This window comes from Labrus bergylta, chromosome 14, assembly GCF_963930695.1.
Source record: "Labrus bergylta chromosome 14, fLabBer1.1, whole genome shotgun sequence".
In the NCBI taxonomy this organism is placed as follows: domain Eukaryota; kingdom Metazoa; phylum Chordata; class Actinopteri; order Labriformes; family Labridae; genus Labrus; species Labrus bergylta.
In genome coordinates this window covers 26470473-26496667 of record NC_089208.1, presented here as the reverse complement: position 1 = coordinate 26496667, position 26195 = coordinate 26470473, and the positions used below count along the sequence as shown (strand labels likewise).

Genomic DNA, 26195 nt, shown 5'->3' with positions numbered 1-26195 from the left:
AGTGTGACTGTGTGTGGTTGTCTCATTGTCAGCCCTGTGGTTGAAAGGCAACCTGTCCAGGTGTACCCTGCTTCTCGTCCAATGACAGCTGGGATTGTCTGTAGCCCCCTGCATCCCCACACGTGATAAGTGGTAATGATAACGAATGAAAGAAAGGATAGGAAATTGTTACATTTTCCTCTCGAACACCAAAACAAAGAAATATTGAACAGCATTTGTAAACTCTGCACACTGACTCGATAGGACTACATTCTATACACAAACACAAACAAAGCTAGGGCGCTGGTGGCCTAGTGGTTGGTCCGCTCGCCCCATGTACAGAAGCTGTAGTCCTCAAAGTGGACAGCCCGGGTTATTATCCAACCTGTGGCTCCTTTCCTGCATTTCATTCCCCAGTCTCTCCCCCCGATTTCTGACTCTATCATCTGTCCTTTCTCTCTAATAAAGAGAATCTGAAAAAATACAAATAAAAAATCAGGCAAAGCTTGATAACAGCTATTTCATAAAATACATATAATACAGTATGTATATTTGTTTATTTTTTATTTCTGGCATGTTGAAACCATCCTTGATTTATGTTGCGCCTATCGCCAGGCTTCTTACTCTTTTAATTGATATAAAACGATATGTGACATATGTGATCATCTTTATATTAGAGTTATAGGCTGAATTACACTTTTCAAAGACATAATAAAGACTGTTACAACCGTCCCCAATTTCCCCTCAATCTGCTCATAGTCATTTTCTGGATTTCATTCAGAATTTCATCCCAAATTGATTATGTCATCATAGCCTTGTTTCGGCACCTGCACAAACCGCTGTTAACCAGCACAGGTGTACGAGTCAAGTTGTAAAAAAACGAGCGGGGATTTAGCGGATGTCATCACGTCTGGTTTCAAAATAAGAGCAGACGGTCACTCAAAGCGTTCATGAAATATGGTTGACGTAAATAATGCGATTTATTATGAAGCCTAAAACCGGAACTTGTGCTAGAATAAGGTATTACGTGCACAAGCTCGCTCGTGGGGTCTCTCTCTCTCTCTCTCTCTCTCTCTCTCTCTCTCTCTCTCTCTCTCTCTCTCTCCCTCTCTCTCTCTCTCTCTCTCTCTCTCTCTCTATCTCTCTCTCTCTCTCTCAGAAAAAAAGGACACAGGATGACAACTTGCGGACTTGTCGGCTTCCCGCGGCCGTCTGGGTAAGGACAACGCAGCCGAGTGTTAACAGGAGACGAAGAAGAGTGTTGGAGGAGCGTCAGCGTCGGAGCTGTTGATATCATTCACACTTCACTTTGACCGCAAAGTGGGAAAAAAAGAGAGAGATTCCTGTGGCTGCGGGATCAGACGGCGTCCACATCCCCCCTCACCTGAAGTGTCCCTTACCTTCACCGGCTCTCTGACGGAAAACCACCTGACAGACTTGAAGAGCTTTTAGCCTGAGGCGACACAGAGCTCATATATAAAGCAGGGACAAGGACATTAACACGCTGAGAAGTGGAAACATCAACCATGGAGGTCTATACCACTTCGAGGAAACTTACTTTGCTCTCTTTTACCTTCCTGTGGGGGCTCTCCCGTGAGTAAAAAAGACCTATTTTTTATGCGTTTCTAGGTTTGCAATTATGATACACTAAATAACATTTAAACACTCACTTCATTTATTTTAAGTTTTCAAACCGATACAAAAAAGTTGGCTTATAATAGCCTACACCAAGGTGACATTCATTCATTACATTCATCAATGTGAAACATTTTCATCAGCACACTCCTGCTGTTTCCCTCTCTCCTGTGGGGGTTGTCAACATAAAGTGCATTCATTCCCCATATTTTGTGCCCTACTTTTAAAAATATCTCCCTCATTCCTTCATTGATAAAGAAACGGAATACTCATTTCCAGCACGTCTTAATGACTAATGAGGAAATGAGAGAGAAAGCGGGTGTGTTTCTGGGGGTTCTGGTGAATGTGTGCCAGAGGATGAAGAGGTGGGAATTATAGCTGAAACACCTGTTTGTTTTTCACAGCGTTTTGAAACAAGTGTGTTACACATGATTATGTCTTCCAGGGAAGAATAATCCCGTTATGGCTGCGGCAACATTAGCAGACAGACACTCTCTCTAGCAATGTATTTAACTCCTACTTCCACTGATAGCTCTACTGTAACAGGCAGCCTACTTTTCCTCCTGCCATCTCTCTGATTTGAAAATTGGGGCACTGTGCAGCTGCATGTTTTTTTTTTTTTAAAGTCTTTTAAGGAATGAGACGTTGCAAATGATTAATTCAGGTAAAAAAAAAATCTTAACAGCCGGATCTTGAGGGGAGCATCATTTTTTTTTTTTTTTTACACATTATGATTTGTCGTGATGTTTCATAAGATACTTAGACAGAGGTCGTTCTTGAAAGAAGTTTTGCATGTTTCCTTCTAGGGCTTCCCCCTAAAAGTTTCACCTCACATCAGGTGAACCTCTGCACCCTTGATCTTAAAATGCATTAAGGCCAGATTAATCGAGAAGCCACAGCACGACCAATGGAAACTTTCAAAATGAGAGTCAAAAATGGCCGTCAGATTTTCTGCATGTTTATTTATTTTTTGAATCAGGAGTTCAGTTATTTGGCAAGGTCTCCACCTCTTCAAAACAACTAAACCCTCTGATTTAAAAAATGAAAAAAAAAACACGCAATAAAGCAGTTTCCTGTTAAAAAAAACAGTCTTACACATTGTTGGAGAAACAGAGGCCACAGTTCAGGATGGAGGGCAGACTTTTCAGTAGACTGAACCCAGTCAGTGGGCATTTCTTGGGTCCACCTCAGTAGACTGAACATTTCAGGATGGATGCTAACCTTTGTGCAACAGTAAACTGTTAGGTTTTGTACAGTCTGGTTTGGATGCACCCTTTAAGGAAATGAATTGTATTTTAACACCCACAATGCTGTGCGAAATCAAACGATCGAAAGACAACACACCTTTCAAATGTTAAGTTGTTAAATTGTTTACATACAATGTGGAGTTTTGTATTATTTTCTGAACCTTCATGCATATCACATCTAAGTTGGAGTGTCAATAACATGAGACGGGCTGATGATGTCACATCCACTCTGAATGAATCAGACGAAGTAGGAACAAATATGGACCTACTGAACAGTATATCCTAACAGTATACAGCACAGATATACTGTTTACTGTCAGATTGAGTATTGGCACTTCACAATTCAGAAGCAGCCAGTAGCAAGAGGAGCCAACAGCTGATTTGCTAGCAGCTTGTTTATAGGAGCTCAGCTTCTTTAGGCAACACTTCTTTCCTGTTTATCATTTCAAAGGTTTTAGCCAGTTGCTGAAATATCCACTAACTTCTCTTGACCTGCACGATATGAGAAAATATGCAAAGTGTGATTACTGCAATCAGTTTTGCGATACAGATATGAATTGAAAAAAATAAACAAATATTAGAGAGTGCCTATCAGATATTAATCACAGTTTCTGTGTTTCTGTCTGCTGTTCTTCAAGTTTTCAGTAAAACCTGTTTTACCACATGTCACTCCTAAATCCATTTCAATCAGGAGAGACATAATTAAGAATGAACAATTATTTATTTAACAATTTAGGAAATAAATGTGCAAAGTTGGCACCAATTACTCTGAGGGTAGCTGATAGTTTAGCATCAACGTTATACTCAGGCCCAATAGGGATTGGGATTCTCAGTCATTTCATTATTCTGGTACTCGTTTTTTTTGTAATGAGTAATTGATTACTGGTAAATTAAGTATATTTCACAAAAATACATCGGGCACGGACATTCCTGTTGTCCCCTATGTATTCTGTGTTGTGCCGATCATCTGTCCATCGGAAAGTGGTCCTGAAATCCCAGTTCTGACCAGAGATGGTAACGTGACTCTGTGGGAAATATCCACTAGTCTGTATAGTAACAGCCACTTTGTCGACACATTTCAAATCAGCCCCCACTCTGCTGCGTTTCCTCATACATCCATCAGCTCTCTTAGCTGTTGTTAGCCCTCATGCTGGCATGTACTAAGGCCATTAGCTTGGCAACAAAGAGTACTCATTTCTACTATCTAATAGGTCAAATGAACACATGAAGAGTGAGAAAGCATTGCTTGTTAACAATTTATATTTTTTATTGCAACAAATGTTTATTGTGAAAGCTCATAATAACGATGAAATTGCAATGACTTGTGCAGCCCCTGTAAAAACACTGAATGAAAATCTGTGTTTCTTGAAGTTAACGGAGTCGAGAGCCGAGCTGTGGCTAACTTAAGTAAATAAGCCGACTAGAATGCTTCATCCTGTTTATGACAATTAAAGAGCCCATATTCTGCCCTTTTTGGGGTTTGTATATTTAATCTATGTTCCTACTTTTGTACGTTCACAATAGCTAAAGTCTGAAAAAGGTGTCTGTTTTCATGTACTGCTCCTCCTTGCTCCCTCTACGCTCTGAGTCCGTCAGCTACGCTCTGCTGAGCCCACACTGTTAGACCCCACGTGGGCCAAGTCTGCTCTGATTGGTCTGCCGATCCGCCCTGTCGTTATTGGTCAGTTGCTCAGCACGTGTCTCGGAAATTTCAACATGAGCTGCAGGGCTTGCCACAACGAGCCAATGAGCTTAGATCAGTGATCTCACACTGACAATGACGTCGGACTGACACATTTTTATCGAGGGGGGCTAGAACCGAGCGTTACATGCAGCTAATGCTACAGCTAACAGGAGGACGTAGGAGAAGCCGCGTTTCCGCGGACTTTGAATTTTTGCACATAGATGTGCCTAAACATGCACAGGACACTTAGAAAACACACTAAAGGGCATATAAAACCAGAAAAAGCATGATATGGGACCTTTAAAACAATAATAATGGTAAATGGACTTAAAAAAGCAGTATAAAAGTTGTCTGCTGGAATTGTTTTAAAGTCAGTCTTCAGTAAGTCAGTGTCTCCATTCATCTTGGGGGGGCTGGGAGCTGAGCAGCTGCAAAGCTGGCTAACCCAAACCCTTCACATCCTTAAAAACATTACTAAAGTTGACCTATTATTATCCCCATTTTTAAGCTCACGTATAATGTAGCAATGCAGGATTTCCATACTTAACGGGGACAAAGTTTCCGCTTATGAGGTAAATGTATGTAGGAGCAATGATATGAGGATAAGTCTGCTATTCTGCTTGTTCTGTAAATCACGCTGTAGTTCAACGATATGAAACCAATAATTTTACGATACTGCTTCAAGCTTCGACGTTAGCTGTTAAAACCTCTGACTCAGACACTCTTCTCCTAGCACCGGGTAGCAGCCCTCCACTGGCAGCCCTACAGTGTTCTGCCTCTGGAAGGCTTCCAGGGAGCTGGCCAATCAGAAGAAAGTGGGCATGTGGGGAGGGAGGTCTTAAAGAGACAGCAGCTGAAACAAGGCAGAGGCTGCAACGAGGCTGCAATGATGGTTTTTATGGATGACAGTACAAGATTAAAAAATTTTGTTTTTCTGAGCTGCAAATCTTGTAAAGCTTCTGTATATGTTTTACAGACTGACAACACGGAAGGTGAAAATTAGGATAATATGGGATCTTTAAAAAATAGAGAAAGACTTTGCATATGTATTTTATTAGATGGGTGCATAAAAGAGTGAGTCCATCATTGCAAACATTTAAGTGTGACTGGCAGCAGGGCTTATGAGAAACTCTGATACATGGGCGTCTTACAGGTAAAACATCCGACTCTTATAGGGGTGTGTGAAGTGAAAAAAAAAAGGAACAAAGAGTCAAATCTTCTTATTAAACAGCTAAATCTGACTCGGCTCTCAAAATTGTGGTTTGGGTGCTGCGCTAGCTCCCCTTAAAGTAATATTTATGTCCATCAGACTGCATGACTCGACTTTCCCGGCATATGATTCAGATTTGGCTAAAAGTCATCCATTTAAAATAGCATACAGAGATTCCTGTTCGCCCCGTCATTCGTTTTGAATATAATTTCATCGTCCTTTTTTGGGTCCACCCAACTCCCAGCATGAACGATAAGGACATTTTTGATAAAGGCAGTAATAAATGCTTCGAACATTCAGATAACCTTATCTCTAAAGGACCCCTCCCCCTCTCTGATGGGGAAACAGGAGAGATCCATTTAAGTCCGGAAGCTCCATCTGCTTCAGGTGAGTGCGTGTTCGCTCCCACAGACAGCCTGCTAGCTCCCTTTCAGCCTGTGAGACATAAAAGCAAACGGGGAGCTTCACATTCTGCCTCAGTTTGCTTTTGGCTGTCCACAGACTGTGTGTGCTCTTCAGCTCTGTTGCCAAAACAATCACATGGGCTGACACAGGCAATCTCAATTCTGCTCCGGGGAGGGGCAGCACCTGAAAAAAAAAAATGCTCCCACACAGACCACTTTATGATATTATGGTTCAGACACCTTTAAGGCATGTCGGGGAGTGATTGCGAGTAAAGCCCTCAAGTGACTAATCTAGACCTTTAACAGCTGTGGTGATTCAGTGTCACAGTCCAACAGGACAACAATATGAGCGCAGCAGCAGACCTTGACCTCAGCGTTTGACTCTCTATCAATCGCCCCGCAGGTGTGTCCTGAAAACACCGAGGCCGCCCTGATACAGAGAGGAAGCGTTCATGAATAGCAGCCAGTGGCAACAGGAAAAGCCGAGCACTCCTTGAGTCCCTGATGGAGCCGAGAGCAGGAAGTGAGCAAACATCCTCCGACAAACGAGAACGGGCAGAGTTTGTGTTTCAGTTAGAAATCAGAGCAGGAGAGAACAGTAGCAGACCGTTCAAATCAGAAGGAACCTTACTCATCTGTATACTCAGTATTTGAGAAATATTTTGGAGAATCGAAAATATTCAAGTTCAGTAAAGTGAATATATCCAGAGCTTGCTACTGTTGGTTGGACGAATCAGACATTTAAAGAAACCTTCTTGGGTTATAGAAACCATATTCACTGTTTTCTTAAGTTAACAGGCACAATAATTGACATTGAATTAAGTATATGAAATGTATAAGCAGCAAATTAATCAAAAATGGCAATAAATCCAAAGGATATAAATTAATGTAACAAATGGCAGGGCTGCTGGAATCAAATTTCACTGTTTGTTACAAACTTTTGACTGTTGGTTCCTTTTCTTTTAATCTGTCCAATGTGACAAAACTCCTCAACTAGCTTACATTAGTCTCATGTTTTACATATAAGACACAACTTATCCTATCTTTTGTACATTAAAAAATTACAAACAGACCTGTTTTGTAGCATTTTCAGTTACACTACAATGTTCTCAGTTTAAACATCAAACTGGATAAGTTTGGATTCTAGTGAGCAGCAGCTCTGCATGCAGCCCCCGAAACCCCTCAGAACAAACAATTATCTTTAAACTAAAACTGCTTTATTTATTGGTCTTACATATTTTGATCAGCAAGGCAAGAGAGATTGTTAAAGAGAGATTAAGACCTTAGGATAATATAGCTCCCTTTACAAATCTTGTGAACCATGAACACTAAAAATCAAGCTGAGCCCATACAAACAAGCTAGTGGCAGCTCAGCTCACAGCCCATCATTATGTGTTGTGTCTGCTTCCATTTTTATTTAATAGGGCTGCTTCTATCCTGACAATCCAACCCTTAGTCTATTCCTTGTAATGAAAACTTAAAGGTGTTTCTAGCTAGTAATAAAACAGACTCAAATTAATACTGTTGCCTCTTTAAGAGCTCTGTAAGCAAACAAGAGCATCAGTGACAAGATTGACGATTTCTGTATTATAATTTTGAATGTCTTTAATCGCTGCCAGGGGTAGGTGTCAGATGAGCAGAAGAAATCTGCCTTTATTTTTAAATTTTCCACAGCAAATATTCACATGAAGTGAAACATTTGATTAAAAAAGGGATGAAGGATGAGACTCTGTCAAGAAAGTCTTTCACCTGTGCAGGATAAGGTCAGAAAAGAGATAAGAGGTACTGCTTTGTCCCCAGGGGGTCGCCAAAACCAACCAAAACCTAAAGTTACTAACAGGAGCTTTAAGGTTAATTGTGAGACACTCAGTGGTTAAAGCTCACTCTCGACAATGACCTCGCTTCTATAGCAACAAAATGTGAGTCCACTTATAGCCTACCGCTGTTGCTCTCACATTGCATATTGGGGTCGTCTTAGCTGATTCCTCAATTCTCGTCTTTTAGGGAGCTACCCTAATAGATATGTAATGGCATACAATAAACTCATGCCTTAACCAATAATTGCCTAGAGTTGAAAGTTCTAGACGTGTCCTGGTACAACGTCCAGGTAGGAATAATAAATACACACATTAGTTGAAGCCACAACAGCTCAAAAAACACAATATTATATTTTCAAGTCCACTGAACTGGAATGCTGTCCTTTCCTGCGTTTATCGTCTCTTTTGTATGAAACTTTAACTGCATAATATTCAAATGTGTGGCTTAGTTTCATAAACCCATTAACATTGTATCAACAGCGTGTTTGGATCAGCTAATTTGATTACATTAGTCCAGGTTCAATGGGCAGTGTGCCTCATTAAGCTCGTTGTTCTAATTGCTTGATTGAATTTGCCCTCCTGTTTGTTCTTAAACTCAAGACTCACATGACGTGTCGTCTTTTATCTCTCATTGTTTCGCTGATATGGGTAAATGTTTGTGAGCATCCTCCTAGTTTTATTGTCAGACATTGTGTTATCTGGAAAGCCTAATTATAGATGGACAAACTAAGTTTTCATTCAGTGTGGTCATTCCTAAATCCCTCCTAGTGTATCATGAATAGATACAAATAATTTCCTTTGTCTCTGTTGTATAAACGTATTGCTTGCAATAATTGGAAAAAGACTAAACCACAAAAACCTTTAAACCTAAAACCACATCATAATCAATTCAATAATCATTATTGCAACTTCAACCAAAACACAGACAAAAACACATACCACCCCAGCCACAACCCGGAGAACCTTTTCACCCCATGGTGCGTGCCTCGCACCAGTGCACCCTCGTCAGCCTGAACATACTAAAAAGCAGGAGTCCAGGAGACCAACGTGAACTTGTCATTTCCTTCTGACGGCAACAGCAGCGCGTCCAAACACAATGTTACCCACGCTCATACACAGAGGGCAGGGGCGTAACCAGGGGTGACATTTGCCTCCCTTTGTAATCTTATTTGTCACCCCGAGGTGGGACTAAAATCCACTAATCAGGCTGTGTGGCAGACGGACAGTTCATAGTTTTCAGTGTGCAGATGCAATTTTTTTTATGTTAAAATACTTTAAATTGTGACTTAGAACTGAGTCCTTGAAGAAACGAGCTTAGAAAATGTATATGTTGCCATTCTACAATTCACTTAGCAGACGCTTTTATCCAAAGTGACGTACATCAGAGAGTAAGAACAACACAAGCAAGGATCTAGAAAAAAGGGAACAATGTGAGTAAGAACAAACGATCAGCTTTGAGTCTGATTGGACACACAGGTGCTGACAGGAAGTGACCAGAGACAAAGCACAACATTGAGGGCAGTTCTTGAGAGCTCTAATCAGTATAGAAACCATCTTATAAGTCGTCGTTATCAAACAAAAACCATCGTCATTACCATCATCATCATCAATAATATGGAGACCATCATCATTAAGTTAGTAGGTATTCATGAAAGACCTGGGTCTTTAGCTTTTTCTTAAAGGTGCAGAGGGACTCTGCAGATCCAATGGAGTTTGGTAGTTCATTCCACCACCGGGGGGTGCCATGATCTTGTGTTACTTCATAGTTAATGTGATTAGTGTGGACAGAAGAGGTAAATAGATGCTATTTATACATATGTGTGCACACAAACCTCAGGCCACCCTTTCACATGTCAGAGCCCCAGTTGGGCCACCCCACCCCAAGAAGTCTGAACATGCCCCTGACAGAGGGTAAACATCTGCAATGCTTTAAACTACACAGTATTTGTGGAATCTGAAGCTTTATACACCAACAAACAAAAGAAGTTGCGTTTCCAAATGAAAACAATTTGTCATTTTCAAAAGTCTTCCTGTTTTGAGATCAAGTTGTTTGTTTGCATTTGATGCTCATTAAGGGGGGGAGGGGGTTTAAAACTCCAGCAACTTCCAGGAATTATTCTGGGCTCCAGGGGGATTGAACTGGTATGTTTGTCAGGAGAATACTGGAATGGTTCAATGGTGTTTTGAATTGACTTGGTCCTCTTCAGTGGAAATCCAAACAACCCCAATCCAGACTAATTATAGACGTTCCAATCCTGCTTAAAACTGTGACAGAGTGCACTGACATGAGCCACTTCTTCATTCCTCGACATTAGCGCTGTGTTTTTTTAGCCAGATGTGAATACATTTACATGAGCGTACACGATAAGCCGGACATCCTCTATCATAGGCCACCTGCTCATAGAAACAATGTACGAGCTGTGTCTTATCTCTGCACTCGACCGTTTGTACAATCGCTGTGGACTCTCCATGCAGCATGAAGAACACGGTCATTTGTTTTCCAGGTGGGTCTCACAGTGGACTTTACTTATTTAACAAGGTCAGCCCATGTGAGCTTCAAAGGCTGCACTGGGATGTCAGAGGCGAGAGCTAGAGGAGTGAATGAGCGCGTTATTTTTAGCTTCATGTATTATTTTAACACGGGGCCACTTAGGGTGCTAATCCTCCTGTAACACAACATGTCTCGCAGCCTGGCACACTGACACACTCTATATATGACACATTGATTTCCTGTTTCACCTCCTATTGTTGCCCTGACAACAGCTCATCCTAAAATATATTATACATCCCACGAGGGCCGTGTATAAGGCAGCCCTGTCTTCTTACAACCAGGGCCTTATCTCTAATTGCCTATTTCTTAGAATAATACCAAATGGATGGCAAAGCCCCTTTCCACTTTGAGCCGGGATTAGAGCAGTTTGAAGGCCGCGCTCCCCATGTATGTGTCCCTTGCAACTGGTGCAATTTTGATTTGAGGAAGGAGATTGAGGGATTTATCTATACGTAATGACACAGAAATACAACAGTGCTGTTTTCTCTTCCCCGGCCGAGGCAGTTTGCTGTCCAATCGTCAGCCTCTTGTAATCCTGTGTATTTACACCCACTGGCGCTCCGTACATGGCCCGGCACAACAAGAACCTGCAAGGAGATTAGTATAGGTTAAACCCTCACAGTGATGGATAAAGAACGAGCCAAGCACACTGCAGGAGGAGTCACACACAGTTGAAAAATTACTGTAGCTTCTCCTTTTGGAAAATGTTTTTTCTCCCTAACCTTGTGAAACCTACTTCTGTCAAAATGTTCTGTCACACTGTTTTGTATTTTCTAGAAGATTCCAGTTCCTCATACTTAGCCATCCAACATTTAAGCAAGCTTCAGAAAAGTACAAACAAGGATTACTAACAAGAAGCCTTTACGTCATGTGGCATCTCTTTGTAGTCTGTTGTGCTTTTTTTGTGATAACTTTGCAGATCTTTTGAGTTGTTCAACATGGTTTATAGCCATTTTCTGTCTGTTGAGAGAGAGAGAGAGAGAGATATATATATATATATATATATATATATATATATTTTTTTTTTTTTTTTTTTTTTTTTTTTTTTTTTTTTGTTTCTCCAATTTATTATACAGGACAGTTTTAAAAGTAACATTAAGTTCCAGTTTAGGGCCTGACTCAGTTTAAAAACTGGTTTTCCGGCAGGTTCCTGTTCTGTGGAAAATGACACATAAACCACAGACATGTCACATCAAGACAAACACATTTGTAGTTCCTTTGTGTTCTTTTGTAGTCAATTTAGAATTTCTCAAAGTTCTGTAACAGTTTTTATATTCGCCCTTAACCCGAGCCGCTGCTTGTCAACAGGCAAGGCAGGCAACTGCTCAGGGCTCCAGACAAATAAGGGGCCCCAGAGGGCGGACAAAATGTAAACTAAAGCAGCGACATATAATGTCAAAATTAGGAAACCTCCTTAAGGGGGCCCCATCTGACAGTATTCACTCTTATTGCCCCGCTGAACGCTGGTTTGAGGGCCCCCTAATTAATTTCACCTTGGGTCCCAACAGACTCTAGAATTGCCAACAGGCACGGTTCGGACGCATACAGTCATCCAGTGAATACGATGAAATATGCAGTCACACATGGCAGTATTCACATCCCAACCCAGGGTGGCAGTAATGCTTGTAAAGGTTTGCTAACCGCTATTGAACAACAAATGAGTAAGAAGATTAACACACAACACATGAAGAAGAAGATTTTTGGTTAGCAGGATGAACTGTAATAACCTTAAAGCTCCTGTGAACACGGCACGGTATGGAGCTAGAAGAGGGAGCAGACATCACACTGCACTGTGAACACAAACATGCTCATGAATATTAGACAGCACATAATATTGTTCAGATGTTCCAATCACCAGAAAAAAAAAGTAAAAAAAAAAAAGATGTCCAACAACTTTAACTTCCTGTTTTTTTCAATGCTCCTTGATGTGAAAGCAGAGAGCTGACATTACTGAAGCTAATAGAGTATAAGTCTGTGTGTGCAAGTACGAGGTAGAGGACCCAGGCTTCAAGTGTTTATTAAAAGTGCTCAAACCTCGTTACACTCCAGTCAGTACATAAGTCAGTCCTCATGGTCCTTTACTGGCGTAAACAAGCGGTGCTTGAGCATGAACAAACACTGCAACCTCTGTTCAATAACAACATCTGGATGGGTACTCGATGCTGATGTCATTATTTGAATATAACGTTTCACTGCTCAAACACCTGCTCACACGCTCAGCTCAACTTAGTGTTACAAATTTGACCTTTTACACTCAAAATTTGTTTTTTTACGTATGGATTTGTTGCATCACTGTGTGGCCAATTTGTTTCCTTATACAGTTGTTTTGTTTTTCCTTGTAGTTATTTTGCAATTTTAAGATTATTTGTGTTGGTATTTTGTCGTCGCTTTTTTTGTGTTTCTTTTTAGACATTTTGCCTGCCTTACTTAATATTATTAATCTCTGTTATAAAACGGCATCATGTAGAATTTTAGCATCTCTCTTTGAGGCCCTTTTTCTACCCCGTTGATTACATTTCAGACAACACATGTTCACAGACACTTCAGAGGCTCTGACAAGAACATTTACACTTCTACCGTAATTTAATTAAAGATAAAAAAAACTTCAATTGAGCCTGGGGTCATGTAAACACCTTGATCTAATTATCTTACCTAAATGAAAGTCACATTCACAGGATTAATGAGTGATTAAAGAATGTGGAGCAGTGAAGTATTAGCTGCATATATTAAAGTCTGCTCTGACCTCTAAAGACCATGTTCAGGCAAAACCATCCGAGACAAGTTTCTCCTCCTGCCCCACATTCACTGAGTCAACCCTATTTTTAAATATACACAAACAGTCATATTTATAGTCTGAACATGACAGAAAAGTGTGGGAAAGCAGCGGAGGAAAAACAGATCTGGGAAACTTGTTGCTTGGAGATGTTTGGCTGTCACTTTTTGAAGCAAGAAAATAGCAGTTTGTGGTTTTCTTTCCTCAGAGGGCGAACACAGACAGTAAAAGAAGCAGTGACTTAAAGGCGTTTATGACACTCATGTTGTGTTGTCCCTTTTTTTTTCTTTGGCTTTTTTTTCCCCTGATCTGTCCCATCTCCATCCATGCACCCAGAAGGAAGACGGCCTCCCCTCAGGGGTCATGAGAAAGGCACTGGGCGACTTTCCCAACGTCAGACTCTTAAAGTGACAGTTACACACACTTCCTCATTTCATCCCTCTCTTCCTCTTCCCCGTGTCCCTCCCTTCTTCTTCTTCTTCTCTATCAGCCCACAGAGCACACATGTGACCATGCTGCTGTGTGCGGCTGTTGATGTATTTCCTGATAGAAATCTCTGGTGAGCAGTAAAACGTGCTTCTGTGTATTGTTTGGCATGTGGGCCACATAAACAGAGTTATTCCCACATGATGTTTGCCTCTCTCCTTTCATAGACAATAACAATTCCCTCGACCAGGCTTTATGTGTATAAATAAATAGCAGTCATATGGTATATTTATAGAGACATTATCATGATGGATGCAGGGTTTCAATAATGACATCTGCTGCTGAACGGCACTCACGATATACGATTGCAGCGTTAAGCCACACACCAGACTTCTAATACAGGGTTTCCTGCGTCGCTCCTGAATCCAGACACTGACAGTATTCTGGTTAATGACTATTTACAGCTCCGAGAGCAACAGCAGGCTTATCAGGTGGTTCCCAGTCTGACTGCTGTGCTGGGGTTTTCTCCCTCTGTGCACAGCCTCACATCAGACTGCTGATGTAAAAAAAAGTCTTTTCCCATCTGCCTCTGCTCTGAGAATAATAGTAACCACTAATGATTACTAATAATAGGTTACTGACGTAGTGCCAGGCACAGCCACTGTGCTGACTTATAGAAAAATAACAATCACAGGATACAGACACAAATGTGAATTCCTGGCAGCTGCAATGTGGCTTTGGATTTTCAGTCGCTGCCTGTCTTCTACATGGCAAAAAAGGTCATCTATCAAAAAAAGGAAAAAAAGAAGAAATGGGAAAAATGTTGCTAGTATGAAAAAAGTTAAAATATTTGATGATAGGACAGAAAAAGGTACACTTACTAATTGATATGTAGAGTTTTCCTCATATCTTCAAGAATCAGATTTCTGAATTGGTGAACCAGCTTCTATTAAAGGAAGAAGGTGCGACTTTTTGATCCAGTAGATGTCGCCCTCGAGCACCACGATGAAACCAAAACAAACACCTCCACACACCTGTGGCCACTCCTCCACTATACTGAATGTACAGTACAGCTCTTACGGCTTTTATCCTCTTTCCACCGTTGTTCTCATCCTCTCTTTTTCCCCACAGTAAACACACTGACGTAATACAAACCTGACTTCTTTCCGTGGATTGATGTGATTACAGTTAGTCCACCAGAGGTCTGTGATAAGAGTCACCTCCTGGGCAACCATGTGCTTTTCTTAGCAACGGTTTGTTCTTCTTGGCAACGGTGGGCTATTGAGGGAGAGCAGACCATTGCCGTATTGGCCAATCAGAATGACGCATTTAATAGCCAGGTAATAAACTCACAAACAGCACCAGAGCACAGATATGTGCTGATCAGTTTTCTCCTCAGCACAGTTTGGTGTGCATTTACATTTTTTCTATGTGCTTTGAGAATCAGATGTTTCTTTGTTGGTTGCTAAAGTCCCACAATCCTTTGAGGGCTGTGTACAAGGTACCCTGTTGGTCATCTATACATGTACAGTTTTTAACAACCATTAGCAGACAGTCTAGTTAAAAGTGACTTAAATGTCCTCCTTACAATGTCACCCAGGCAAAAAGTGTCCCCCCTCTGTTTGATAATTGCCACAGACACCTAGGTTTAGTATAAAAGGTTATTTCCTGATTACTAAACATCTGCCAATGGCCGACAGTAGGTTGCCCATGGCAGACACATACAGTAGGTTTAAAAATGTATATGCTTTTTTGAACACATTTCATTAATCACAGTTCTATTCTTGGTTTTGAAAGGGTTTTTTTGGGTCGTGGTTTGTTGATTTTTTCCTTCACCCAGAGAGAAGAAGCGTTGCTAAAACTGGGGGTTACTTATAAGAGCCCTCATGTTGCTGAAGGCGTCAGTGTTGAAGTCAAGACGACAAGACCGCTGTGAGCAAACGCAGCCTTGCTTCCGGTGCTGCTGACAGATGTTGCAGGCAGAAGTCAACAAACACACACATCCTTCTGACCTGTCCTTCAAAAAAAAAAAGTTAATAAAGCTGTGGACAGACGGGAATTGAGGGCATGGGCTTAGACAAGATAGGCTGTGTTAAATTATTCTTACTTGGAGGTACTTATGGGGGTGGGGGTGGGGGTGGGGGGGGGGGCGTGTGTGGGTGTTAGAGGCTGATGCATTTACGACTTCAGGGACACTGACATAATCCTGGCCACTAAAGCCACCAAATATGACCCTCATGACTCACACTTATTTATACATCCAGAGCAGTTTCAGTAACATTACAGTACATTGTACTTCACTGGAACAGCTTTCATTGTGTTCTCTTCCTGCTCTCGGCCTGACAACAGCTGTTTGTTTTTCTCCTGAAAAAAACAAATGAATGTTAAATGGTCAACTGACTGTACTTGTATGCAACTTTCTAATCTTTGGACCGCTCAAAGTACTTGTAACCTATATGTCACATTCACCCATTCATGCACATCAGCATTAGCTAATCCCATTCAAACACAATCACAAATTATTGGCTAAGCTTCTGGGAGCCATTTGGGATCCAGTGTCTTGCCAAAAGACACTTTTAACATGTTAATGTCGGAGCTGGGTGCAGAACTGCCAACCTTTTGATTGAAGACGTCCAACCACCGATCCACAACCACTATAGAACAATTGTTAGAAAAATACATGAATTTCCTTGTGATAGTTATTTATTTATTTATTTTGCCTTTATTGGATAGGACAGCTGAAGAGAGACAGGAAATGTTGGAAGGAGAGAGTAGGGGCATGACACGCAGCTAAAGGGCTCTGTTTGGATTCAAACCCATGGTCTCTGTGATGAGGACCATAGCCTCAGTACATGGGGCGTGCGACATATCCGATTGGCTCTTCAGCTCCCCTCTTATAGGGGTTTTAAGAGTTAACTCGAGTATGCTACTTCATGGTTTTTACATTAAACATTTGGCGTAATGGTTGCTCATCTCCACTTCTACACACACAAAAATAAACACCGCAAAAGCTCAAATCTTAGCAAGTTTATTTGTCTAATTTCTAGTAAAAGATATCTCATTACACCTATTGAAAGACACGTTCACCTGACAAATCAGAAGCAGTGTTAACATCAGGTTTACAGGAAAGAAGAATAACTCACTGCTTATGTTGATGTCATGTTAACATTTTTAGATCAATCTGTATAAATCTACATGCAATTTTAAGCTACAAACTCACCAAAGTGTGCTAACATTAGCCCGCTAACACAATAATGCAGGCCACAGGTTTGTCCGCCGCTTGTGAACACGAGGGGGAAGGGGGGTTGGAGGTGTGTCGCTGGAGGAGAGCGGAGGCTTCAGTACGGTTGAGGTGTCGCCAAACAGCATTTAGTTTTGGTTCCATGCTGGTGCTTAAGGGCGACATCTACTGGATCAAAAAGTCACACAATCTTCCTTTAAGTTTCTTAAAAACAGATCTTTATCTTAATTCAAGAAAGGTTTGCACATTTTTCTTGTTTTAAATTAATTTAAGTGTTAAGAGACATTGAAGGGATTTTAAAAGTCTGCTGGATGAAACCGTTTCTAAATCACACAAAGTATTGTTTTCTGCATAATCATGTAAAAAAAAACATCTGTATTGGTACATATCTGTATCAGTAAACACACATCAATACTGATATATCTTTGACTGTCCCATAAACGTCAAATTTAATCAACACACTGACATATATCTGTAAGGCTGAAGATCAGGGTCATATAAATAAACTGTCTCACACAGGGCACCGTTTGTGGTCATATTTGTATCAGACTAACACAGTCTGTTTGCAAACACACATTCAGAGTAAAGTAAACCCATCTATTAAAGACTCAGCAGCTGACACTTGTGTGCAAAGAAGAAAATCTTTGACATAAGCAGAAGTCTAATTACAGTGTCTCAATAAAAGCCAGATGGAGTAATAGTGTGTGAGGTGACAGTGGAAGCAGGCAGCTCTGTGGAAAAAAAAGTCATTATAGTCACACTATTAAGCCGAAGCCTGCAGGGCATCAGAGCTGTGTTGGTGTTCTCAGCGAGGCAGAACGAGCGCAGAAGAGCTGTTATAGAGCGACAGAAAGAGGCTGGTTTCTTCAGACGGCACAGAGGGGAAAATACCCCCCTGGATAACTTCACACCGGTTAATATCCTTCATTTTTAGTGTGAGGTTCAATAGTATCCAGAAGCTATGTGGGATAAATGTTTGGATGAATTTTGTTTTGTTACTTGATACAACATCCATACCCATAAAGATCTTCTCATGAGCTAACTTTTCCAATTCAATGACCTTTAAATTTCATTTAAATTACACCACAACAGAAATGTCCCCATTAACACCATATTTAAAAACTCTGGTTTAGTTTTTCTTTTAAAGGAAGATTTGTGGGAACGAGTTTGGCAAGGACGTGAAGTTAAAGGACGTTCATTAATCAATAAGTGGTCCCAAACACTAGCTTAAATATGAAAACCAAAATGTATTAAATAAATATTTCAGTGTTCAGAAACCAGTTAAAGGAGACTGTTTTGTAATTAAATTATAAAATGGCACTCAAGATTCAGCATAAATCTCTTAAGCCCCTTTTGTGGCAATCCGGCCCCTCCTTCCCAATGACATTCATTTCTCCTTGAGCACAGAATCTGGTGGTTGAACAGTGCTGGATTGTTTTTCCCATCACCAAATTTCCAGAGTAGCATTGTATTTCCAAGTCACAGAAAAAAGGTGGTAAACCCCTTATTTATAGGTCATGAAGAAAGTGCTATTTCAATATTTTCTTGTAAATTTCCAAATGCAGCAAAGGTTGGGTTTGGTTATAAACCGCCAGATATCATGTCCCTTATGCTGAGCGCTCTGTGCACTGTTAGTGCTACATATATATCTACATTGGATATGTCTGTAGTTGTGTTCCTAAACAGAGGATGAGAGTCACCATCTGCCAACATGTTAAATGACTGCGCTGTTGATACAGGTAATTTAAAGGAGCAATATGTCGCTCTAACACCCAGTGTTTAAAATGGGTACTGCAGTCCACATTTAAAACATTGGAGAGAGCTGTCTCCCTCCACCTCCTCATAGAGTTGACAAGTCTCGGACAAGGACGCTTCCATGTTTAATCAGCTCTGCATCAGTCTCCAAACCTTTCTGCGGTGTAACCTCTCTCTGTTTTTTTTAAATCATCTCCGATATTTATCCTATTTTTACCACATATCTGCTTGTAGAGCTTATGAGAAAAATGCAGAGGCTTTTTTAGGTTGGGTAGAATGAGTTATATCTGAACCAGTACACTTGCAATCGCTTGCTTCCAACGCTGCAACACCTATTGGTTTGCCGTTTGCCTGGAAAACCGAGGGGTGTCCAAAACGAGTCGTGGGGTGCCTTAAAACCACCTCATATTCTGGTCAAAACTGGAATAAAAACTTAGAAGGAGGACATACTGACTGCTGTGTTGTTAACAGAGAAGCCAGCACTTCAACATAGCATGTTTTCTTAATGTCTGATGGTATAGTAAGGTCATTTTATAAAGTAAATCAGTAGATAAGCACATTTAAAAACAACATTTAAAGGGAAGTCACTCAAAAATGAAAAAGTGCTCTCATAGAGTCTTGCTGTCTTCAGATGATCAACCAGATAGTCCTCAGACTAAAGCAGTCGTGTCAGATATAAATGAAGCTGAAGCCTTTGATATAGGACAAGGATAAGCCAGGTGTCCTGCAGATCCATTATCTAAAATCCTGTCCCACCAGGATGGAGAAGCGGCCAATCTATTGATCACATCATTTCAATTTTGTGTCTCTCAGGAGAACAGGATCCTCCGTCATCTCAGCACTCACTGATATCCTGCATCTGTGGCTCTAAATGACAAAAAGTGTTTGAATTTCTCCAGTGTATTGGTTCAGCTAGCCGTTGGAAAGACAGGCTTTTATGACTGCTGTGAATTATTGCCTTAGAAATTCAGCTGATCAAACATATCTCTGAGAAGTTTTTGTTTTTCCCAAAAATGTGCGCACAAAAAATGTTCAGACATCGGCAGAAATTAATTATACCTTGATTTAATTTAAAAAAAGAACTCAAAGATTTGTGCATAAATCTCATAAGCTCCTGTTTCTTTCTTGGCAATGACTTTCATTTCTCCTTGAAGAAAAGTTATCTCCTCAAACAGCTTCAGATTGTTGTTTTTTCTCAACAACAAATTTTCAGAGAGACTTGTGATTCATGAAGCACACTTACCATACAGGAGAGAATCGGATTTAATTGTCAGTTCTAATGAAGGAATTGTCTCACAAACGATTGCCAAGTTAACATAAGTTAAGATAACTTAAAATTATTCAGGACTGTTAATTGAGAAAATACTGTAGAGCTGTTTTTGGTACGTCTGTCATTGTTTCAAACAATCAGAGGATGAGAGTTGTCATCTGCCATCATGATAAATGACTGCACAGACGCATGGTTGAATCATAGTCATACGAAAAGGAATCACTTCTACAAAAGAGTGTTTAACTGTCTTTAGACGGTCAACCACAAACTCCTCAGACTTGAAAGTCATCTCCAGATGTCTGCTGCAGATGATGAGAAAACGTTTGTATTTGTGATGTTCTGCAGTCCACCTGATTTCATCTGAGATGTTAACCCATGGAAGGGAGTTTTCCTATTTGTATACCTGCAGGAAGGGCTGGGCGATATGACCTCAAATCAATATCTCGATTAATTGAAAATTTGACCTCGATTCTGATTAATGAACGATTATTTCGTTTTTTTGTTTTTTGCCCTCATAGTTAACTGACATGTCTCTACTGTAAATATGCTCAACTATTAAAGCTGGGATCTTTTTTTAATTGAAATAGTGCATATCTGATTAACTATTTTGTGGTTATTTATTTAATATTTTGAACTGAAATCAAAGCATCGCTTGAAATTAAAACGACACATTTTAGTTTTAAAGTAGAAATGACATGATGTTGTCTTCCCTGAAGACAAAATGTGTCCGAACGATGGACATTGCTTCCATGTTGCGGATTGATTAATTATTCGATATGGACAAGATTACGATGGTTACAAGTTCTGAATGGTGGTTTTGATTAATTTTGGATTAATTGCCCAGCCATACCTGCAGGGGTCACATTTAACTTAATGGTTGATGAGGGGTAAGACTTTTTGGGGGCGGATTGCTCCTGTTGCCATGATCTTTACTGGCTGCACAGTTTCTTTGTGTTCTTATGTTGTGTAGGATGCAAATTAATCCTTTAAAAGAAAAAAAGACACACAACAATGTAAAAAAAAACCTCCAGGAAGTCTGGTGTTCTGCGTGGTGAAACTTTCCTTTTTGTCAATGGAGTCAAGTGTCTCTGAAGAGAGTGATGTAACAACTGTTTCTGCTTTCAGAAAGCATCTTGCTCTTCTTTCTCTGCTGGGATCCTTTCTGTTGTGATGTCAGACAGTATTCAATCAATGTGAGCCTGTCAGTGACATAAATACACACATATTAGTGGACGTTGTTCAGGTGCGTTTGCCTTTGAGAGATTACGTTGTAGCCATCACAGCCTGTTTGAGGAGATTTACTGCGGCAATACTTAAATTTTTTATACCTATAAGTCATTAAGATCCTGTAATATATCAAAAATAATAGGGGCCTCAGTTTAAAGATGCAGGAATAACCCTTTTTTTTTTTTTTTTTTGTTCTTCTGCGTTCTCCTGCACCGCAAGCCAGTTCATTAATGAAATCTGTCTCTGCTCAGTGATGGAGAGACTGAATCATTTGTAAGAACAGATGCAATGTAGCTCCACTTTCTTCCGGCTCACAAACATTTCTGTGCCTTCTATCAGCATTATTAAATCTCTTCCTCCCCCTCCTCTTCCTCCTCATCCTCTTAATTTCCTCTTTATCTAGACGTCCGAGCCTCCTCCTCATCCTCCTCCTCCTCCTCCTCTTCTTCATCTCTTGTCTCCTGAGGGTTTGCAGCTCCAGCATCTCATCAGCATCAGTGTCCGGGGCCAGGAGGGTTAGAGCACGGGTGCTTTGTTGCACAAGAGTGTGTGTGTGTGTGTGTGTGTGTGTGTGTGTGTGTGTGTGTGTGTGTGTGTGTGTGTGTGTGTGTGTGTGTGTGTGTGTGTGTGTGTGTGTGTGTGTGTGTGTGTGTGTGTGTGTGTGTGTGGTGTGTGTGTGTGTGTGTGTGTGTGTGTTGTATATTCAATCAGTCGGTGTGTATACGTTCCTTCATGTTCCCTCCTCACATCATCTCTCTCTCCTCGCTCTTCACTGGTCCTCTCCTCCCTTGGTGGTGTGTGTAATTATAAGCTCTTATCTATTTTTCTGTCACACATAACTACTCTCCGGAGAGAGCTGGGTTGATGTCATTATCTCCAATAATGGCTCAGAGGTGCACCCCCCCCCCCCCCCCCACCATACTCCAACATATACAGTATAATTGCTATTTATTGAAAATATCTCCCACATCGTGTCCCCCCCTGTGCTCTCTCTCTCTCTCTCTCTCTCTCTCTCTCTCTCTCTCTCTCTCTCTCTGGCGGGTGCAGCCTCTCCCACAACCAGACGTGAGAGTGGATATGTTTTATGTGCTGCTAATATTCTCAATATGCAGGAGGGGGGGGGGGGAGTCGGCCAACAATGTCATAATTGGATTTCTCTTTCTTCATTTTCAGTCCAAGTGACAACAGCCCTCAGAGAAAACATGTTTTCATCAGATTAAGTGCCAAAGTGCTTTAAACAAACTCTGTCACACAAATGGGAGAGTAATTGGCACAGCGAGTCTTTTCCACAACGAAGCATCCAAATTAAATGACAAAAAATGTGTTGTTTGTCCCTCCATGAGAGAAACACGTCGTGTGTGCAGATCTAACCAAGACAAGACGTTGTTCCTCACCGAAACCAATGATCCATATTCATCATGTCCTCATGGCCCATGGTAGAGATAATTCACTCTGTAGTGGCTAATTGTTACATCAAGGTGGTCCAGTTTGGCCGTTCTCGGTTCATTACATCCTCCAGAGGGGCCTGATGAAGAACTTGATTTTCTTCTTCAGTCTGCTTAAACTAACAGCATCATGCAGATTTGTAAAAGAGTAAAAAAAATCAAGCTTTTTTCAGTCCTGAAGACAACTCAGGAGGAGAAGAGTGTTTTAAAATGTTTGCTGAATCTAGGTCATATAAATCATTTCGGATACATCCCAGGAAGTCGGGAAATCTAAACGCTGATTGGCTGTCGTGCCACAGCGTCAAGAAAAATGTGTTCCTCAAGTTGACAATTTTTGATCCAGAACAGATTGTTAGCTGCACTGTTATTGACACAAAATAAAATCACTGTGAGATTACCATTGGTGAGAGTCAGGATGTCATTAAGGTGGATTCAACTTGCTTTGGCCCTCCCTGTAACTGTTTCTCATACACCAATGTCTGCTGACATGTGATTGGGCGATACAGCTCGGACTTAAAACTTTCTACAAGTGGAAACCAGATCGTTCAAACAGAGGCTACATTTTTATGAAGAATTTGTAAATTGGGAATAAAGTTCCACAAACATCCTGATAACGTCTCAGCACTGTGCGCAGCTTCTTGAACTGCTGCAACAATCAATCAATCAATTCATAATTTCTTATTTATTTAATTAAAACCATAAAAAAAACAGGTTTCTCAGAACACTTTACAAATTGTGCTTGTCTAACACTGCGGCTCTTTGTTATGTTATTTAAATTGAGCTCTGATTAGTGCACCACAAGCAAGCATCTAGCAACAGAAAGGAAGGGAAATAGTTCCTTTAACAAAGCCGGAAACCTTGAGCACAACCATCACGACATCACGGTGAACAGGAAGTGGATGATCTGAAAAAGGATGAATTGGCACAAAGTAAAAACAGCTGGAGCCGATGTTGCAGACACACTTCAACAGGAACTGGAAACTACATCCTCTTGTCTGGTTGCTTTCGTTATCTTTTTTATTTTGTGGCATTGTTCTGCTGCTGCTACAGCTACAGCTAGCATTTAGCATTATACTCCAACCTGACTGTTGAAGCTGTAATGTTAGCGGAGGAAACAAGAGCTCAAGTTTTCTGTTTTACATTAACAGTTATAAGAATATATTGTCTTTCTGTTTATGTCTATGGACAAGTCCATAGCCAAGACCTAAGGATACTGTTTTCTACGTCTGTTTGATTCTTATGATAGCTCTATCTCAGGAAGGTCTGGAAAAAATATCTTTGAGTTTTGGCTCAAGGAATACTGACTTGAACCAGATGATGAGCTAATTTAATTTAGATGGTCAAAGGTCATTTTTTGGTCTCACTTTCACACAAATGCATGATAGCATAATTTGATTAAGCAATGATAATTTCTGCCATGAATGTAATCTTCACTTTGATATTGAAAACACTCTTCTTGCCAATTTCCCATCCATTGCTTGCAGAGTATGATGTCCCATGAGGGAATCACTCCAAATTTGGCACAAACTCGCTTCGGACTCCAGGATGAAATTATTAGATTATGGTTTGCGAGATGGAGTTTACTTTGACATAACTTCCATTCACATTAATTGAATATCTCAGCAAGTCCTGGAGGGAATTATATTACATCTGGAATACTTTAGTAAGTAAAGTTTAATTTGTCCCATAGATGCTACAGCAATCGCCTCTCGTTCCTCACGTTATTGTTTATTCTACTGTCATCAAAAAATTCACATGAACGATATGAACAAGATCGGTTGACAAGGGGTAAGAAGATATTTGTCATTGAACATGCTCTGGTTTGTGTTTTGTTCCAGTAGGCTTTGGTTTCCCCAGGAAAACGGTCGTTGGGGGACGCTAGGAGCAGAACCCGTCAGTAGTACTCAATCCTAGATCAAATATGCTATCATCAGACATCATTTAGCTTATAATAACAGACATACATATGAGATGATGCTAACATCAGATCATAATTGTCATCTCTTGACTCCAGCACTTTCCCTAAGTTGCTAGTGGGACTGTAAACGTTGATAAAAATGGAGGTCTTGACCTTAGATTTCTTCCATCGCTTATCTGTCCACACAGGAAGCCGTTGCTACCAGAGACTACATGATTGTGACAGGATTGTTAAAAGGTTCTGAGATTGATAATGACATGATCTTGAGGGAAACTGATGGAGAGAGAGATGGGGCGGGGGGGGGTTTACTGGTATTTTTTTCCCGCCTGTAATTGATCGTTATGCTTCATCTCGTCTCTCTCTGTTGCTTTGATTTTTAGATAATTACACTTTTTAATCTTTTAGATTCACAAATATATCCCATGTCCCATCTGCAGTTACTGTATGTCACTCTTTGGGACACACAGATAGAAATAAACGGCAACTAGAAGCCCACAGTGATTCAGTTTAGGGCTTTATTTCTGTCACCAGCCGTAACATTCCCCTCACTCTGTAAATCCCCGCACCAGGAAACCATTGTTAAAATTCTAGGTTGTCACAATCTGTGGCTCACATAAAGACTCCACCAGTTTCCTTTCAGAAAATGTCTGACACAAACTCTATTTTTTGATCCTCCTGGCCATGAACACCAATATATATATATATATATATATATATATAGATAGATATATAGATGGAAAAACAGCACAGGACCTAAAGGAAAAGGAAAAAGTAGCTCTGACAGATGTTCTGTGCTGTGTGTGTTTTTTTTTCTGTCACTGTTGCCTTTGCCGCGTCCTCTGCTGCCAGGAGAAAAACACACACACATCACTCGTCTCCATCCATCTCTCCTCTCATGTTTCTGTATTCAGTAGCACTACAGTACACAGCTCTGTCGTACAGTACAGCTGCACAGAAAAAGCCCCCCATAATCTCCCCTGCACATGTGTTTGAAGAGGTGGAAGTCTCTCAACTGAATGCAAAACAGGATCTTTCAGGATTAAGTCCTCGGGTTTTTGAGGCAGTTTAGCTTATTGCTGACTCGGCTTCAGAGCTGCGGATGTGGAAAAGCTCGCCACTCGATCCCAAAGCGACACGTTCTCTTCGTGTCACACACTGTGGCGCTCTGACAAACCTGAGCGACCGTGGGACAGAGGCGCTCTCGGCTGAGGATCATCATTGATGTTTTGATCGTTCATTAGTCACTCGTCATTATGTTCACTGATTTCCTGAGGCCGACCGTCCCTGAGAGTCCATTAACTCCACACTTTAGGAGTAATTAGGCAAAGTGCTCACTCTTTGAGCAGATATTGTCTCTCAGTGGATTGTGTGTGTGGCGACCTGAGGCAATTTGTTGTCTACATTAGGCAGGCAATGAACTCTTTGTGCACTATTTCTGTATTCCCAGTGAACTCAAACTTCCATTTGAAGTGATGTAAAGATGAAGGAGGATATTTAGAAATGGAGCCCGACTGATTAATTGGCCAGCTGATATTAATGGACGATATTAGCACATCCAGTGACTATCTGTATCGGCTAACTTTATCACATATGCACTGATATTTCTGGATTTA

General features: G+C 40.7%; 1 protein-coding gene across 1 annotated transcript in view; it reads left to right on the top strand.

Annotated features, from left to right (window-relative positions):
- The first annotated feature begins 1140 nt into the window (after positions 1-1140).
- The window catches only part of esama (endothelial cell adhesion molecule a), an 81473-nt gene continuing 56418 nt past the window's right edge, over positions 1141-26195 (top strand). The window contains exon 1 of the mRNA XM_020629291.3: positions 1141-1572. Within this exon, the coding sequence (XP_020484947.1) occupies positions 1506-1572 (67 nt within the window). The 5' untranslated portion in view covers positions 1141-1505. The remainder of the gene's footprint in view (positions 1573-26195) is intronic.